General features: G+C 43.3%; 1 protein-coding gene across 1 annotated transcript; it reads right to left on the bottom strand.

The window, feature by feature from the left end:
- Positions 1-592: 592 nt before the first annotated feature.
- On the bottom strand, positions 593-16,541 carry LOC110540329 (uncharacterized). Its single transcript, XM_060390625.1, has 4 exons — positions 16,075-16,541; positions 13,653-13,787; positions 2,003-2,083; positions 593-1,212 (listed from the first exon to the last, which is right to left on the bottom strand). The coding sequence occupies exons 1-4, from the start codon at positions 16,539-16,541 to the stop codon at positions 1,191-1,193; spliced, it is 705 nt and encodes a 234-aa protein (XP_060246608.1). The 3' UTR covers positions 593-1,190.
- Between the last annotated feature and the right edge of the window lie 515 nt (positions 16,542-17,056).

The following is a 17,056-nucleotide window of genomic DNA, read 5'->3' as shown; positions in this document are numbered from 1 at the left end:
ACAAACATTGTTGAGCAAATGTCCTTGTATACTTGAGCATATTTTGCATATATGCCTAGGAGTGGTATTACTGGATCTTGAAGCACTATTCCTAATTGTTGGAGAAAGTGCCAGATTGATTTCCAAAGTGGTTGTACAAGTTTACATTCCCATCAGCAATGGAGAAGGGTTCCCCTTTCTCCACATCCTCTCCAGCATGTGTTATCAAATGAGTTTTTTATCTTAGCCATTCTGATGGGTCTCAGGGTCATTTTTAATTGCGTTTCCCTGATGACTAAGGACATTGAGCATTTCTAAGTGTTTCTCTGCCATTTGATATTCCTCTATTGAGAATTCTCTGTTTAGCTTTATACCCCGTTTTTTTAAATTGGATTACTTCATTTGTTGCTGTTCAACTTCTTGAGTTCTTTATATACTCTGGATATTAGCCCTCTGTCAGATACAGGGTTGGTGGAGACAACTTCCTGAACAGAACACCAACAGCACAGGCTCCAAGATCAACAATCAATAAATGGGACCTCATAAAACTGAAAAGCTTCTGTAAAGCAAAGGACACTGTCATTAGAACAAAACGACAGCTTACAGACTGGGAAAGGATCTTTACATATGTTTATTCTTATGCCCAAGAAGAGAACAAAAAACAAAAAGAAGTGATTAAAACAATGAAAGTATAAATGTTTACTATCTATGCAATATTTTTAAAAACAAAATAAAACAATTCAAAGTGATACCAGAATGATTAGAACTCTAGGATACACTCTTACGTTTCTTGGCTTCCAGAGAGTGATCTAAGTAAACCATGTCTAAGTAAACCAGAGCTGTGTGTATGAGAAATTATGTCTCCTGAAAAAAAATGTCTGTGCCTTGCTTTGCCTGTTACCAACTGAGTTGTTTGTTCCTTCACTTTTAGCTCAAGCTTCTTGCTATATCTTAAGTGGGTCCTTTGTCGTATCTGTGAATTGAGTATTTTACCACTGCCCACAGTTGTTTCATGCTCATGATAGCGAGCAGGTATGCAGCATGTATGGACACTTTCTGAGCTGCAGGACTGCAGTTTTCACACGGGGCATGCAGAAGGTCTGAGCCATGTTGCTGTTGAAGTGGCCACTGCTGTGCTTCCTGTGGTATGGAAAGCTGTTGTCAGCTTTGCCGGAAGGTCAGGGATTCCTCCGTCTGCACCATTTCTTCTTCTATACACCAGGCCAACTTTCCCTAGGGAAAGGAGGTAGGGCGAGTTAAATAACTTACAGTGACTGTATTTGCCTGAGTTTCTAGTTAGTGCCTTTATTTCTATCTCCCAGCCTTCCTTCCCTTCTAGTCCTCCTCTTCCATGACCAAGATGATATCATTGGGAAAAAAAATCTGCATAGGTTGTCTCCAGCTGAATTCCAGCTGAGACTGACTGAGGAATTTCATGTTCATCTCAGCATTGTGCAGTTTTAGCACCAGTTCCTCCCAAGTCAAGTCAGCTAAGCCTTCCCCCAGTAACCCTCCAGGTATGGAGCACTTTCCATGACTGTGTATTTTATTTTACATCCTGACCACAGTTCCCCCTGCTTCCCAGTGCCTTCCCCCATCTCTTCTCTCCCCCACCCCCGTCTGCTACTCTTTCAGTTCTCTTCAGAAAAGGGCCAGCCTCTTACGGATACCAACCAGCCACACATAGCATATCAAGTTTCAGTAAGACTAGATACCCCCTCTCCTATTAAGGCTGGAGGAGGCAAACCCAGTAGGAGGAGAGAGTTCCAAAGGAAAATAAAAAGACTCACAGACAGCCCTGCTCCCACTGTTAGGAGTCCCACAAAAAGACCAAAGTGAACAACTGTACCATATGTTCAGAGGGCCTAGGTCACTGCCATGTAGGCTCCCTGGTTGGTTAAGTCTCTGTGAGCCCTTATGAGCCCAGGGTAGTTGACTCTGTGGGTTTTATTGTGGTGTCCTTGACCCCTCTGGCTCCTGAAATCCTTCCTTCCACATTTTTGGAGGATTCCCCGAGCTCTACCTAATGTTTGGCTGTGGATCTCTACATCTGTTTCCATCTTCTGGGTGAAGCCTCCTGATGACAACTGGGCTGGACACCCATCTATGAGTATAACAGAATATCATTAGGAATCATTTCATTGACTTTTTTTTTCTTTTTACATTATAGTGCTCTCTTGGGTGACTCTGCAAAGTAGCTTGTTAGGGACACTAGTTTCTCGCAGACAAATTGGGCTCTTAGTGATGGCCTGATAGAGCAGCACAGGAGAGAAGTGAGTGTCGAAAGGCTCAAGGCTGAGGACTATTTCATCACCCCTGTCTTCCCTGGATCCATCAGGTTAGGCTGCTGCGAGCCCACCATCCTGAAAACTATGCTCTATACCCTTTCCAACTGAGTCTCCCCAGAATGAAATTTGCACCTACCCAGTGTGGCCGTCAGTATCTGCCTTTGTCGTGGGCTTGAGATAAAATCTATGACTTCAGTAGGGCTGTTGGGAGGCGTTAGGGGACCAGGAGAGTTAAGGGAAGGGGAATAAACAATAGGACACCTAGTGGGAATCATGTCTATAGAAGAGGAGGAAGGCATGTGGACCATCAGGGTGGGGAAGATGGAAGTATGCCTTATAGGAGGGAAATAGGTAGGGCGGTAAACAGAAAGGGAATTAATCTTCGCAGCAGATCTAGGGGAAACAACTGACATAGGTAGGAAATGGTAGGAAGTTAGATGAACTGAGGGAGGACAAGGTGGAGGAGGTGGCTTTCGTAGAGAACCCAGAGGTCTACGAAGCTTTTTGGTCATCTTCTCAGAAGACACTTTAAAACACTTGTGAACAACTGAGCTTGTGCCAAACACTATGGTGATTATCTCCTAGGTAGCCAATGACCTCAGGCATGACATAGTGCACATTGTGATGCGTGCATTCTTCTGTGGTACAGTGCACCATTCTAGCCAAACCTGGGTCTAGACAGGCATGGAATGCCAACAATGAGTCTGCTCCTGGGATCACATGGAGATTGGCAATCTGTTTGCCAGGACAGGCATGTCCATGCACTTGGGGCCTTGGGAGCTTTCCTGGACCTTGCAAGCCCCGGAACTGTACAAGCCAGTACCCCACTTTGACTCTGCATTTTTCCAGGGCCTTCTACCTTTTTTGTCATTTGGAAATATGGAAATGTAAGAGGATTTCAGAGGAATTACTTTGTCCATCATGTTAACAGTGCATGCCAGGAGGGAATGATAATAGGCAGGCCTGTTCATAATTTTATCTGATTAATGTATATTCATAAACTTTAGTTCTTATGCCTGTCTCTTTTTATTGAGGATTTCATACTTGAATACACTCTACTTTTATCTTTTCCAACCCTTCTCCATGTCCAGCTTCTCCCTGGTCCCCAAACCACCCCTCTCAAATTCATTACTTCTTATAATTTTATATAAACATACATGCACACATATAATATACTGACTCTAACTCTTATTTAGAGCCAGCCCTTTGGGATCAGAGCTTCTTCCCAGAAAGAGAATGAAAGGAAGAAGGGAAGTGAAAGAGAGAGCGACAGACAGAAAAGCTGGTTCTCCCTCAGTTACTCTTGACTTCCTGTAGATCTTCATCTAGGTGTTGGGCCTTTTGAGATTTTCCTCTGTCCACGTTGGCATGGCACTTGTCTTATTTGGGCAACCATATTCTGAATAGTTGATGGGAGCAACCACTCTGTCCTGTCCAGAAGAAACTGTTACTCAGTAGTCATCTGGTCCTCAGGCTTGTAAAATCTTCTGCTCCCTCTTCATGTTTCCTGAACCTTAGGTGTAGGGTTGTGTTTCATATGTCTCATTTGGACCCAGGCACCCTACAATCACTTATTTCTCTACATTTTGACTCCTCATGGATCACCCTAATAGTGTTCATCTGCTACAAAAGGAAGCACTTTGATGAAAGGTGATATCCACTTTACTCACCTGTGGGTAGGAGAATGAATATTCAAAAAGCAGTTGAAAACCGTAATACTTGAGTAATATGGTGGTACTAGATTACCTCCAAGACCTTTGAACTCTCTAACCATAGGATCTTACCTAGATTTACAATACTATGTGTGAGTTTCTCCCAGTTGACTGGGCTTCAGGTCCAGTGAGGCAGCTAGTGGTTGCCAACTACTGCTGCCCCTGCGATACAAGGGCCACTCGTACACCACTAGGAGATATGTGCATGGGGGTAGTGTCATCTACTGGAGCATGGGAAACCCACCAGTGGTCGCAGCCTCAAAAAAGAGTCTCCAACAGTTATCACCCACCAGTAGCTTCTCAGGAAGGGGCAGGACCTGACAACTACCTTCTCCTCCTATTTTAGCTGGCTTTATCTTGTACAGGTTTATGCAGATTATCACAGCTGGTAGGCATTTATGTTTGGGGGGGGGGCTTGTCTGGAAGACAGCCTCCCACGGCTCTCCTCCACCTTCCAGCTCTTGCATTCTTTTTCCTTTGCCTTGCTGGATGCTCCCTGAGCCTTGGTGGGGCAGAGGCAAGGTGGTGTTGATAGAGCTATCTAATTTAGGGTTTAGGTTAAATCCTTACTTGTTGTACATCTCTGCATTGATCACTACCCATACTGAAAAGACATTCTTCTGACCAGAGTTGAGAACAGCCCAAGTTTATAGGCATAAGCATAATATTTATAGAAAAATTTGACAGCATCACCTCTTGACAAAGGAACATTAGCATATTCTTCTCTAGGGCGTAGGGCTTTGAAAGCCCTGGCTTCTAACCAGGATTACATACAGTACCAGGTGTGAAATTCTCTCCTGTCAAGCAAAATCTGATCACAGGGGTCTTCCTTGAGACTGATACTCCAACTAAGTAGCATGCATGGAGATAACCCAGAACCCCTGCACAGATGTAGCCCATGGCAGTTCAGTCTCCTAGTGGGTTCCATAGTAATGGGAACAGGGTCTGTCTCTGACATGAACTGATTGGCCTGCTCTTTGATCACCTTCCCCTGAAGGGGGAGCAGGCTTACCAGGCCACAGAGGAAGACAATGCAGCCATTCCTGATGAGACCTAACAGAGTAGGGTCAGAAGGAAGGAAAAGAAGACCATCCCTACCAGTGGACTTGGGGAGGGTCATTCGTGGAGGAGGGAAGGAGGGGTTAGGAGGGGAGGAGGGAGGGAACTACAGGGGGGAATACAAAGTAAATAAAGTGTAATTAATTAAAAAATAAAAATAATTCTCTCCAGTCAATCTGCCTTTAAATCCAATTAGAAAGCACTTAGTCCATTATTCTGCTTAATAGTCCTTGCTCCTTGCATTAGTGAGAAGATCTTGACATATGGTGTTCAGCACTGTGTAAGACAATTGCTGTCCTTTCTCCTCCTATGCAGTGTGCATAGCACATTTTGGCACTATGAAATTTAGCCAGCAAGGAAGAGGGGTTCTGGTCAGCTTGAGATTGATTTATCTATGTTGTGTAGCCAAAGTAGGGTCTTACCCTGTAGCTGCGGTGGGTGACTGAGAGAAGTGACCACAGCCTGGGCTGTGTTGGAGGCCTCTGGCTTCCCTGACCAATAACTCATGTTGTGTACTGTGATTTCTTCTGGAGTATTGCTGTTCACCTGAACTACCTGCAAGGTAGTTCTATTCAAACTCTCTTTTAAATGATACTGTGAAATTAGCTTACTAACTAGTTGGTACCCACCAGGCTTTGTCAAACACTCTTAGTTCTGATGAATCCACCCACTACTCCTTCTGTCCCTTCTTCCTACCCTTGACCCCATTTAGTATATTAACCCATGACTGCCCCCTTTCTTTCATATTATTCCTCCAATTATACTTTTTCTTTTATTATTATTATTATTTATTATAATTTATTCAATTTTATCTTGGCTGTGGCCCCCTCCCTCATCTTCTCCCAATACCACCCTTCCTCCCTCTTCTCCCCCTATGCCCCTCCCATAGTCCACTGATAGGGGAGGTCTTCCTCCCTTTCCCTCTGAACCTAGCCTATAAGGTCTCGTCAGGACTGGCTGCATTGTCTTCCTCTGTGGCCTGGCAAGGCTGCTCCTCCCAGGGGGAGGTGATCAGAGAGCCTGCCACTGAGTTCATGCCAGAGACAGCCAATTGTATTTTCATTTGGGTTGTGAGATATTGAGCTTCAGGTGGCTTTTCACATGTTCTTCCTTTGTGTTAGTCCTCCTTCCCATCCCGATTTCCCCCATACTCCCAGCCCTCCTTGTTTAGCCTGTCCACGCCCGGTATTCCACCTTTCCACCTGTCCACTTTTATTTACCTTGTATCTACTCCCTTTCTCCCTTATTGTGCCTTTCTAGCTTCGGGCTCCTACCTGTGCTCAAACTTAAAAACAAACTATTTTAAGGTAGGCTCTCCACATATAAGAGAGCACATGCTTTCTGTCTAGGCCTGAGTTGCCTCACTCAGTATAATATTTTTTCAGTTCCAACATTTATTATAATTTTCATGACTTCATTTTTCTTTACAATGGAGCAATAGTCCATTATGTACATGTACATCCTTTTTTCTTATTCACTCATCTGCTGATGGCCATCTAGAATGATTCCACCTCACAGCTACCAGGAAAACAATGACAAGGAACTGTGCAAGTGTCCGTGAAGAGGACATAGAGTCCTTTGAATATATTCCCACAAGTGGACCATGTGTCAATTCTATTCCTAGTCTTCTGAGAGCCCTCCAAACTGATTTCCAAAGTGTCTGCTCTGGTTTATACTTTGTGAACAGTGTGTAAGAGGTCTCTCTCCCCGAAACCATGCTAGCATTTGTTGACACTTGTATTCCTGGTGATGGCCATTCTGACTGCAGTAAGATGGTCATACATTCTAGTCATCAACCCTCTACCAGATGAGCAGCTGGAAAATGTGTTCTCCCATTCCGTGGACTGCCTGTCTCCTCACTTCTTTTGCTATTCCTCTGCTGTTTAGCTTCATGGGATACCATGTATCCATTGTTGGTCTTGCCACTTGTGCTTCGTCTTGAAGAGCACCCTACTTTTTCCTCTGGTTGTTTTGGATTATCAGGTTTTATGTTAATCCATATGGAGTTGAATTTTGTGCAGGTGCAAGGCAGGGCTCTAGTTTCACTGTCCTACATACTGAAGTCCAGTTTTCCCTGCACCATTTGTTGAAAATGTCCTTTCTTCAGTGTTTATTTTTGGCATCTTTGCCAAAATCAGGTGACTGTCATTACACAGTCTCATATCTGGGTTCTCAATCCTAATCCAATCTATGTGTCAGTTTTTGTGCTATTACCATGCTTACCCCTGAGGAGAGGGCAACCTTACTGGGCCACAGAGGAAGACAACCAGCCAGTCCTGATGAGAACAGATAAACTAGGGTCAGATGGAAGGGGAGGAGGGCCTCCCCTCAGTGGACTGGGGGAGGGGCATGGGAGGAGATGAGGGAGGGAAGGTGGGATCAGGTGGGAACCAGGGAAGGGGCTACAGCTGGGATAAAAAGTGAATAAACTGTAACTAATAAAACAATAAATAAATTTTAAGAGATAATTTATCATTTAATAGTGCTTACCTGGTGTTAAGCTTACCTGCAACCTTCTGATCTTCATGACACCGTTGTTTCTGAGCCTACCTCAGTTTAGAGGAGATTCTTACCCACTATTGCCTCAAGTATTATGCTCATTCCCTTGTCTGGCATTCTCCTGCACTTACACAGGTGTTTTCTAGTTTTCTGATTGATTGTTCTTTGCTATTGTTTTGATTTTTTTCCTGCTAATTCTTCCTCAAACATCGAATTTGGACATTTCATGTAACTTTTTCAGTCTCAGAGAATTTGTCTAATCCATGTGCTGTTTACTCATTGACCCATGAAAAGTTCCTTTCATTTCTAATACGATAGTTGGAAGTTACTTGTGGTGGTTTGTATTATAGAGTTGACAGGATCTAGAATCCCCCATGATACAAAGCCTCTGGGCATATGTATGGGGCATTATCTAGACCTGGGTTAACCTCTACTCATGCCTGTGAAAGAACATGTAATGTAGATTAGGTTAGCTTGTGGACAGACCTAAGTCAAATATTTGGCACGTGCTTTCCAACTGCATTATACACTGAATCCAGATAGTTGATTTATTTTAATATATGCACATTGATAAATAGTGTCCCTTGTGTAATTTTTTCCTAATTTTGTCTTTTCAGAAATAGCTTGTTTTTATATTTATGTTGGCTTAGAGTTAGGCAAATTATTTTTGATAGTCCCTTGTTTTTCTCATTTTTTTCTTAGTTTAGCTAGAAGCCTGTTGGTATGACTAATATTTTCATGTAACTGGCCTGAGTATGTTATTTTTTTCTCTGGCTAAAATTTCATTGGCTACAACTATAATTTGACTTCCTTCTGTTTACTTTCAATTTAATTTATTTTGTAGTATCTTTGGATTTTAATATAAAAGCATAATTGTTTTCCTTTTGTCTACATTACATGTATTAGTTTTCCTCTATGGAATGATTATGCTACACACAAATTCAAATTTCTAATTTAATTTCCTATGGCTTTAGAGCAGCTCTATTTTCAGTTTTTTACGATGTGTTTTGACCTTGACTTTGGCCTGTTTTGTGACCTTGAGAATAATGCATGACCTGCTGTTGCTACAGGAAGTAAATGATTTGGTAGAGCTGTATCCTTGCTGAATTTTGCTATCAACTTCATTCCATCTCTCATAAAGGGAGGGAGTTTGAAATGTCCAACAAAAATAGGAGACACTGCTATTTCTTCATAGTTTTCCCTCAAATTTTTTTGACATATTGTGTTCTTTGAATACAGGTAAAAGGTTAGGCTTTCTTCCTTCAGTACTGACCACCCCAACCCTGCACCAACAGTATAAAATAACTTTCTTCCTCTTAACTTGTTTAAAAATATTTATTCTAAAATTAATTCAATTAGTATCCACTTCATTTTATACATGGGATGGCTATACAAAAAGCATGCCACTTCTGATGACCACCTTGTCCTGGGTGTCATATTTAAGCTTGGTGTAGGCAGTAGCATCATTTTTAGTCCTGGAGTTACTTAGGAATCTTGAGATTCTGCCAGGTTTTCCCTGGAGAGAAGAAAACAGAATCAGATAGAAGCTCATAAGAAGCAAGGATGGTCTAGGTATGAATGATTTGGACCTGGATATGATGGTCTGGATATGATGGTCTGGGCCTGTTTTAAACTGTATCCTTGATCTTTTCTTACTGAATGTTATGGCATCAGAAGTGTAATGAAGTTGAAGGAGAATGTGCTGTGCATACTTGAGTTTCCGTACCTTCCAAATAGAGAGCTAGCTAACTTCAAGAGCAAACCTGAGGGTTCTCTAAGTTGTTAAGAGTTACCTGACACACATGTCTAGGGAATCTAGTGTTATTAGTAATCAATGTCCAGACCGGATGCTTCCAGGTTCTAGGCCAGTTAGTCAAGGAGTTGAAATAACGGTACATACATATTGCAAAAGTAGCAAGGAGACACTGAAAGCAAAATCATAGAACAGGCCAGAAAACACTGCAAGTGAGCCAAGGGCCACAGAGTAAAGTTACGTGGACTTTTGGTGGGCACTTTCTGTGAGATTTGAGAGAAGGTGGCATGTGGCTACTTCATTTGCAATTGGTGGCAGTTAATGGAGAAAATCGTAACTGCTCAAAGTGGCACTTGTAAGAAACCGTGGGGCTCATCTGCAGCATCTATAATTGATTTCCCTTTATCCCAAGAGCAGGAACACTGTGGAAGAGGGTGCAGAAAGAATGGGAGAGCTAAACAGGAGGAGAACTGCCCTACATTTAAGCTGTCCTACATCTAAACTTGGCTGTTTCCTGCATTAACTCAGAGCTGCTATGGTTCCTACACAGACCTTTACAAGACCAAGCAGTCAACACTCCAGCATGAACTGCTGAAGGGCCCCTTTGGCCCCGCCGTTAGTACAGGGTTTCCTAGCTGTTGATGGCTGCTGAGGGAGGGAGAATACCTCTCATTTGGAGGGCATGGCTGCTATTGGCTTGCCCGTGCCACAGGGAGTAGACTCTGCTCTTGGCAACGATTGACTAGCTTGCTCCAGATTCCCGTCTTGACTTTCTTACAATGAAGGAGTGGAACTTACTTGTAAGCCAAATAAACCCACTCTCACTCAGCTGCATTTGCTGGACTATTTATCACACAACAGAATGATCAGGGAATAAAGTGGTGCCAAGGTACCAAGACCGTGTTGTTTTCTAGTAACATGGAAAAGATTCAAACTTCAGGCTACAGAAACCATATTGTACATAGAGCATAATGCCTTTCCAGTGGGAGCTTGGAGTGTAAGAACTCTGAGAGAAATGTGGACAGTAGTGGCCCATCTTATGACATTTCAGAGGCAACAAGACCTCCATGGAGAATTAGCATAGGAGAATTAGGGTAGGGGCAGTTTGTGTAATGTTTTGTCCAAAAATCTGGCTTATTTTCTGCCTGTGTCCTGAGAACCTAAGTGAGGTTGAACTGAGAGAACATTTCATGTCAAGTGCATTCAGGCTGCACTGAGAAGGGGTTGTATTTGCTAAAGAAATCAGTCCGACTGCAGTGATACCTTCCGTGCCACTTTTGGGACAGTAAGTAAGTGTTTCCCCAGGATGGGCACACAGAAGCTAGCAGCATAACTTGGCAGTTTTATAAGCATCATATTACTAGTTTTGGTGACAAAGTTGCAAGATTGAGGGGTTTACATTGGCAGCTAAGGCCAGACACAATATGGTGGTAGGGTTAGAGCCCCTTCAGAGAGCCCCTGAAAGGCCAATACAATAAGCTACAAAGGTGAAACCACCATTGAAATGGAGCCCCCAGGATATTTGCACTGCCAGGATTGTGGCAATGCATTATGTCCTAAGAGTGATGCTCTAGACTACCCAGCCAGCGTGAGTAGTACACCATTGAAGTCACGACTGCCATCCTACTTCTCAGCTTGTTTGTTTAACCTGTCTTTTAGAGAACAATGTAACAATTGACCTTATTTGCCTTAGATTTCCCATATAATTAATGTTTGCAACCTAAGCTAATGCTTGGCTGCAATCTTAACTCTTCCACGCCCTGACCCAGGACAATGCATATGTATCATTTGCTGAAAGCAGCAAATACAGAGGTTGGAAGCAACCCTCTAAAACATAACAAAGGTTTATGAATATTGGTTGATAAACAGTGAAGTTCATTGTCTGGGTCAGTTGGGATGAATTGCAGCCAGTGACGTTATCCTCTGTAAAATTCTGTTAAAGATTTCTGCAATGGATCCCATTCCTCCCCCCCCACACACACACACATGATGCTTTCTGTGCTGTTCAGTAAACACAGAGCAAAACCCTTTGTTAAGGACAGACACAACAGACAGACATACAGGACAGGGACAGACACAAGGACAGATTCACAAGACAGACTTCAGGCAGGCACAGATTAAGCTTTTATACAGCAAATAGAAGTCATGGAACATGTAGTAGAACATTCAAATCTGGACTTGTTTTTTGATAAACAGATCCAAGGGGAAGCACTTTTATTTCTTTCCTTCATGGACACCAGTGCATTACAGGTAACTTCAAGTTAATCACCAATTTGTTTAATCCATGAACCAGGACCATAGAACATATGCTACAAAAAGCTACATATGTAGCATGGAGTGAGTCTACGTCTGGAAGAGATGCCTTATGTGCTGCAGGTAAAGGAGCTGGAGGGAAGAGACCCAGGTCGTCCCCACTAGTGGATGTGGGGTTTGAAGACTTGGTGCTTGCTCTGATGGATTTTGGTTTCATTCTGATCAGGTTGTTCCTTGTGATGCCCCAACTCTGTGCCGTTGTATATGGTGGAAGTATGAAAGTTGATTTTTATTTTATAGGAACTCAGAGTTAACAGACTTTGGATTTTTTTTAAATCATTAAAATTTTTAAAGACTATGGAGCTTTTAAAGTCGGACTGTATTTTACCAGATTGTATCAGGGGCCTTGAGGATGTAGAAGGTTATGGCTAACAGTGATGGGTTTGTGTGTCAACTTGATATGGAGTGGTGAATAATTTTAATTGTTGACAATATGATCTAGAATCAACTGGGGGATTATCTAGATCAGGTTTGCCTGGTGCCACATCTATAGGAAATTAATTGTCTTGATTACTCTAATTTTATGTGCTAAGAGTCTGCTTAAGAGTGGGTGGCACCATTCCATTCCCCGGGATTAGATTCTGACATGTATAAATGATGGTAAACAAGCACGTATACATGCATTAATTTTCTTCTCTTCTTGACTGTGTGTATAATATGCCTGTGAAAGGCATATTTCAGTTTCTGCTTTGGCTTTCCATAATGATGGATTTATAATCTGGATTATTAATTCAAATAAACCTTATCTTTCTTTAGTTGCTCTTCATCAGGGTGTTTTATAACAAAAGAAATGCAACTAGAATGGGGATTCTCCCTAAAATTTTACTTGAGATTACAGTTTTGCTTTACTATACATACACCCCAAACCAGTTCAAGCTAGATTATCCCTGCTACCTTTGAAGGGAAATGTATCCGGGATACATATGACTGGGAACTTTCAACTTCAACAGTCTTTAAGGAGAGGAGGAACTTAATCCACCGTGACAGAATGGCATCTGCCCACACAGTACATGTTGATAAGGGTCTCAGGTGCTAAGTACATTATTAGAAGAGGGCTGTGTGCACAGCCCAAACCGAGTAGACTCCCAGGCAACTGAGCTCTTCTTTCTGACATGAGGCAGAGTTTCCCATTGAGTGCGACTTTCTCTTTCCCTATATTGAAGAATCTAAGGGCAAAGAATCCCATGTTGGGGATAGTCAAGTCTCTTTTGGCAATAGCCACATCATTCTGGAACTCCAGATTAATTACTTCTTAAAGGTCTAGAGCACTTGGACCTACTCTCTCTAGGGGAAGGATGCTCACTAACATGAGCATTGTCCCCAGTTTCATAGTGATGAACAAGCATGTGGAATCTGTTGATCATCTGTAGCTGGAAAGAGGGTAGCCTCTGATCTAAAAGGTGCACAAGTGGCTGAGCTATGTTCCCAGCCAGGACAGCTGCCCCAGTGGTCCTAGTCTTGATGAATTTGCTATGGAATGCCCTGGCAGATCCAAGTTGCAGCCCTTTGACAGGCTAGTCTCTATCTGTGCACACCAGATTATTTTCTGTGAAAGGGAAAGGAGTGTGAGGGTCTATGTTTCCTGACTTACTAATGGGGTGAGCTTTTTTTTTCAATCTTATCCTCTCTTCTCCATCCCAAAACTGTTATTTGATAAAACTTGTGTTATTGACTAAAGACAATTCGCTATCCTGAGTTTTCAAACAGACCTGATTTTTTTCAGACTTTCATCTTTATCTTTATATAAACCGATATTAGTCATGTAAACTCCAATCCTCAAGCACAAGCCTACATTTCCTGAGGCCTTCTATTATGATGGGCACACTTGAGAGAAATCACCAAGGCTACTTATTTGCCCCTCTTAATCTGCTCCAAACTGCTGTCAAGTCACCAGTTCTGATAGGATTGCTGAGTCATCACACTGGTTCACAGCCAAACCAACATCACCAAGTGGTAAACTGAGTCCAAATTCAAACCCCAGCAAGATTGGATCTCTGCCCTGTCTTTTTAGGTGGTCCCTCCATTGCTGTTGTACTTGCCAATACTTACTCAATGATGGAGCTAAGCTTAACCAGGACTTGAGCATTTTTCACTTCAAAGTTCCTAGTCTGTGCCTCTGGCTGCTTCTTCCCTGGTACCTGAGGAAACAGTGAATGAGATTCATGGCCAGTTCTAAACCACTCAGTTTATCAGGGAAGAGCTAGACCACTATCCTGACAGGTGGCAGTAAAATCTCTAGTTCCACTCCTGTCTCTGGGATGTTTTTCAGGAATGTCCAGATAGAGAGAAGAGGCCACTGAGGAAATGGATTCACTGAGTAAAGTGATGCTCCAGGCAGCATGCCAACTATGTCACCTTCCCCCCATGCACACCAGGTCAGTCTGTTTGGAAAGCACAGCTCTGGCACTACTGAACTGCAGGTGTGGCAGGTAAACCTTCCCACGGAGGAAGAGCGGCTCCTTCATTTTGATGGAGGGCAGCTGGCTTTGTGCTGGGGATAAGAGAATAGAGGACCTTGAACTGAAATATTAGGAGAAGTTGGGTCCAGTTGTGAAGGGGACAATGTGAACAGGGTGCTCAGAGAAAAGTCTGGAAAAGAAGAAGAGCCAGGCATGAAGATATGGTGGGATAATGGAGAAAGTGTGGATCAGAGTGGGGAGGGAAGGACAGAAAAAAAGGACAGAATAGGCTGAGGAACAGGCTGCAGGCTCCAGAGCTGACCAAACAGGACAGGGGTAAAGGCAGGTAGAATAAGTACAGAGAGAAAGAGTGGAAGTGGGAAATTGAATTTAATATTAAAAATGCTAGAAGCCCTTTTGTCTTTTCAGAAGGCTCTTCAGTAAAAGCAGAGAGTGACCTTGTGTGTACTGGCTCAGCTGAGGCAGCCCCTCCCAGGTCACCTCATGACCTTGTGTGTACTGGCCCAGCTGAGGCAGCCCCTCCCAGGTCACCTCTTCCTGTCAGGACTGACAGGCACTGTAAAGCACCATTGTGTCTCCCTCTTGGCCCAGTGCCTCAGCCCGAGCAACCAGGCAACGGGCGCCTACATCTAGTTGGCACGTAGCAAATAAAGGAATAGAGCTGTACCATTCATGTGTGCTTCTGTGACAACACAGGCATCTTCCCTTCAGATGGCAAGAGCATGGGACAGAGGCAGCTTGCTGGAACCTCGGGAGCTTGCCTGAACCAGGCTAGGAAAAGAGTCAGTGCCACATGAGTGCATCTTGCAAGGGCCACTCACACCATTACAGCACTTGTGGCATGTGGCAATTTAGAAGAAATGCTTCTTCCTTCTTGTCAAGCAGGAGGAATTTGTGGACCAGCCCAGGAGGACAGGCTCCTCAGAAGGCACCAGCCTTTTATTTTAAACATAAATGTGTCTCTAATCAAACAGGTTTTCCCAGGGATAAGCAATAAGTGTCTTATTATTATTTTTTTTGTTCCAGGAGGCCATTTCAGTCATTTGACTGATGAATACAAATATGTCATGTAACTTTTGGATTCTTGTCTGCCATCCATGACATTGTTTACCGTTTTGTTCCTATGATGTGAAGAGCTCTTGTCAACAGAGGCTGTTTCCCAGATCTACGCGAGTGTTTGATATGAAGCATTTTTCTCCCCTAGCAATTATGCCTCCTTTGTAAACTTTTTTCAGGTTGCCTTAGATCTATAATCCTGATACACTACATTACATGTAGCATTACATTCCTCTTGAGACAACATAGGATAACTGCAAAATGTTGTTCTGATTGAAAGTTTTACATCATTAACTTATGTGACAGTAAAGCTTGTCTCTGTAACCTGTGTGTGATGTATTGTGTGCGTGTGAGGTACGTGTGTGCGTCAAGTGCTCTAATTTAATACTTACTCCCTCATTGCCTGGCTTTTCCTTTCCCTCTTGTGAACTCTTCTAAGCACTTACTCATGTCCTCTCACAATTGCTAGCACTTGTTCTTACATCCCTGACCACTGTGAAAAAGGATTTACTTCACAGCATCTCCATTTCATGGTAAGAAAGCTGAGTCATAAAACAACTTAAGAATATTCTCTATTCCTAAACCAAACCCATGGTCCAGACTCGGGCCAGGCTAGCTCCTGTTCTGCCCAGTTGTCACCTACAGCGCTGCTGAGCTTCCTGGTGCTCACTAAGCCATGCTTACCAAGGGTGTGAGGTCACATCTGTTTCTACCAATTTCAGGCTCCTTGTCTGGAGAATTCTTCCTCAGTCCCTGAAAGATATGCTGAAGTACATTCAGAAACCACAAATAAAGGCTTTCTGGTGACTGTGAATACCTTCTTAGGGCACTCATTTCTCTACAATCTCTAGGCTGCTTTTCAGTTGCAGCCAGATTCAGTGAGAGGAGAGGAGAGCAGAGGAGAGGGGAGGGGAGGGGAGGAGAGGATAGAAACCCAGGGATAATGAGCTCCAGACTGTCTGTTGGCTCCATCAACCTGTGTTTCCTGTGTTCACCACATTAGGTGGCTAGGAAAACAATCATGGCATTTCTGAAGTAAACCCTCTGCAAGAATTTCTTGTTTAAGGTTTTTACTTACCCAGGCTGTCCGAAGGTATTTAGCTTCCTGGTGGGAAAGGGAGTCTAGGCAACTATCCAGTGATGTTGCTTGAGCAGAGGTGCTCATGAGGGTAGAGCAACAGGAATTAGGAGTTAAAAAAGAAGGGGACTTAGAGCAGAGTTTGTCTATACAGGAGGAACTGGGCATAGCAACCATTAAGGTGGGGAAGTAGGAAGTGTTCTTCAGAGGAGGAAAAGAGGTAGGATAGAAAACAGAGAGAGGGTTGGTAGGAGAAGAAGGCTGAGGGGATAATGACTGAGATGGGAAGAGGTGAGTGCCATTTGGACACATAGAAGGCGGAGAAGTCTGAGGGGGAAGAGGATTACGAAGACTTCCCAAAATTCTTGGCTGCTTTCTTCCCATCTTCCCAGAACCCTGCAGAGTCCTCACTTTCCTAATAGCACTCAGTGACTGAGCTTGGCCAGACCTGCTGTGGGCAGTTATGTCACAGGTCAGCCCTCACCTCATTCCATGACAGAATGCCCATTGTGAAGTACACATACTATCCCTCTGTTCCAGACTCACCAACCAGAGAAATGGGCTCACACTCTATTTGAGGTACCCTTCTGGTTGAGGTTGCAGTTCTTGCCTGGACCAAGGCAGAACTCCCTCCCCTTGGTGCTGTCACCTGCTCTCTGCCTGACTTCATCTGGAGAGTGTCTTTAGACACAGACTCCCCACTTGAAGTACGGCCTAGACAAAGCGCCCTACTAACTTTCCCCTCCCTGTGTCTATATGTTAATTAGGTACTGAGACGCTATTCCTATGATAGAAAACTGCTGTATAATGCAAATCAAGCATCCTTGAACTGCCTAGTTCTAACCAATTATGTACACCTAATTTTGGAACCTCCCCCCATTCCCCTAAAGTTATATAAC

The sequence above is a fragment of the Meriones unguiculatus genome, chromosome 9 (genome assembly GCF_030254825.1).
Source record: "Meriones unguiculatus strain TT.TT164.6M chromosome 9, Bangor_MerUng_6.1, whole genome shotgun sequence".
In the NCBI taxonomy this organism is placed as follows: Eukaryota; Metazoa; Chordata; class Mammalia; order Rodentia; family Muridae; genus Meriones; species Meriones unguiculatus.
This window is presented reverse-complemented; position numbering and strand designations above follow the sequence as displayed.

Coding starts and splice junctions, on each gene's coding strand:
- LOC110540329 (XM_060390625.1), bottom strand. CDS start 16,541: ATGGGAAGAAAGCAGCCAAGAATTTTGGGAAGTCTTCGTAATCCTCTT. Junction 13,788..16,074: donor TTTCCTAGCCACCTAATGTG/GTGAACACAGGA, acceptor TCCCTGATAAAC/TGAGTGGTTTAGAACTGGCC. Junction 1,213..2,002: donor GATCCACAGCCAAACATTAG/GTAGAGCTCGGG, acceptor TCCTTTCCCTAG/GGAAAGTTGGCCTGGTGTAT.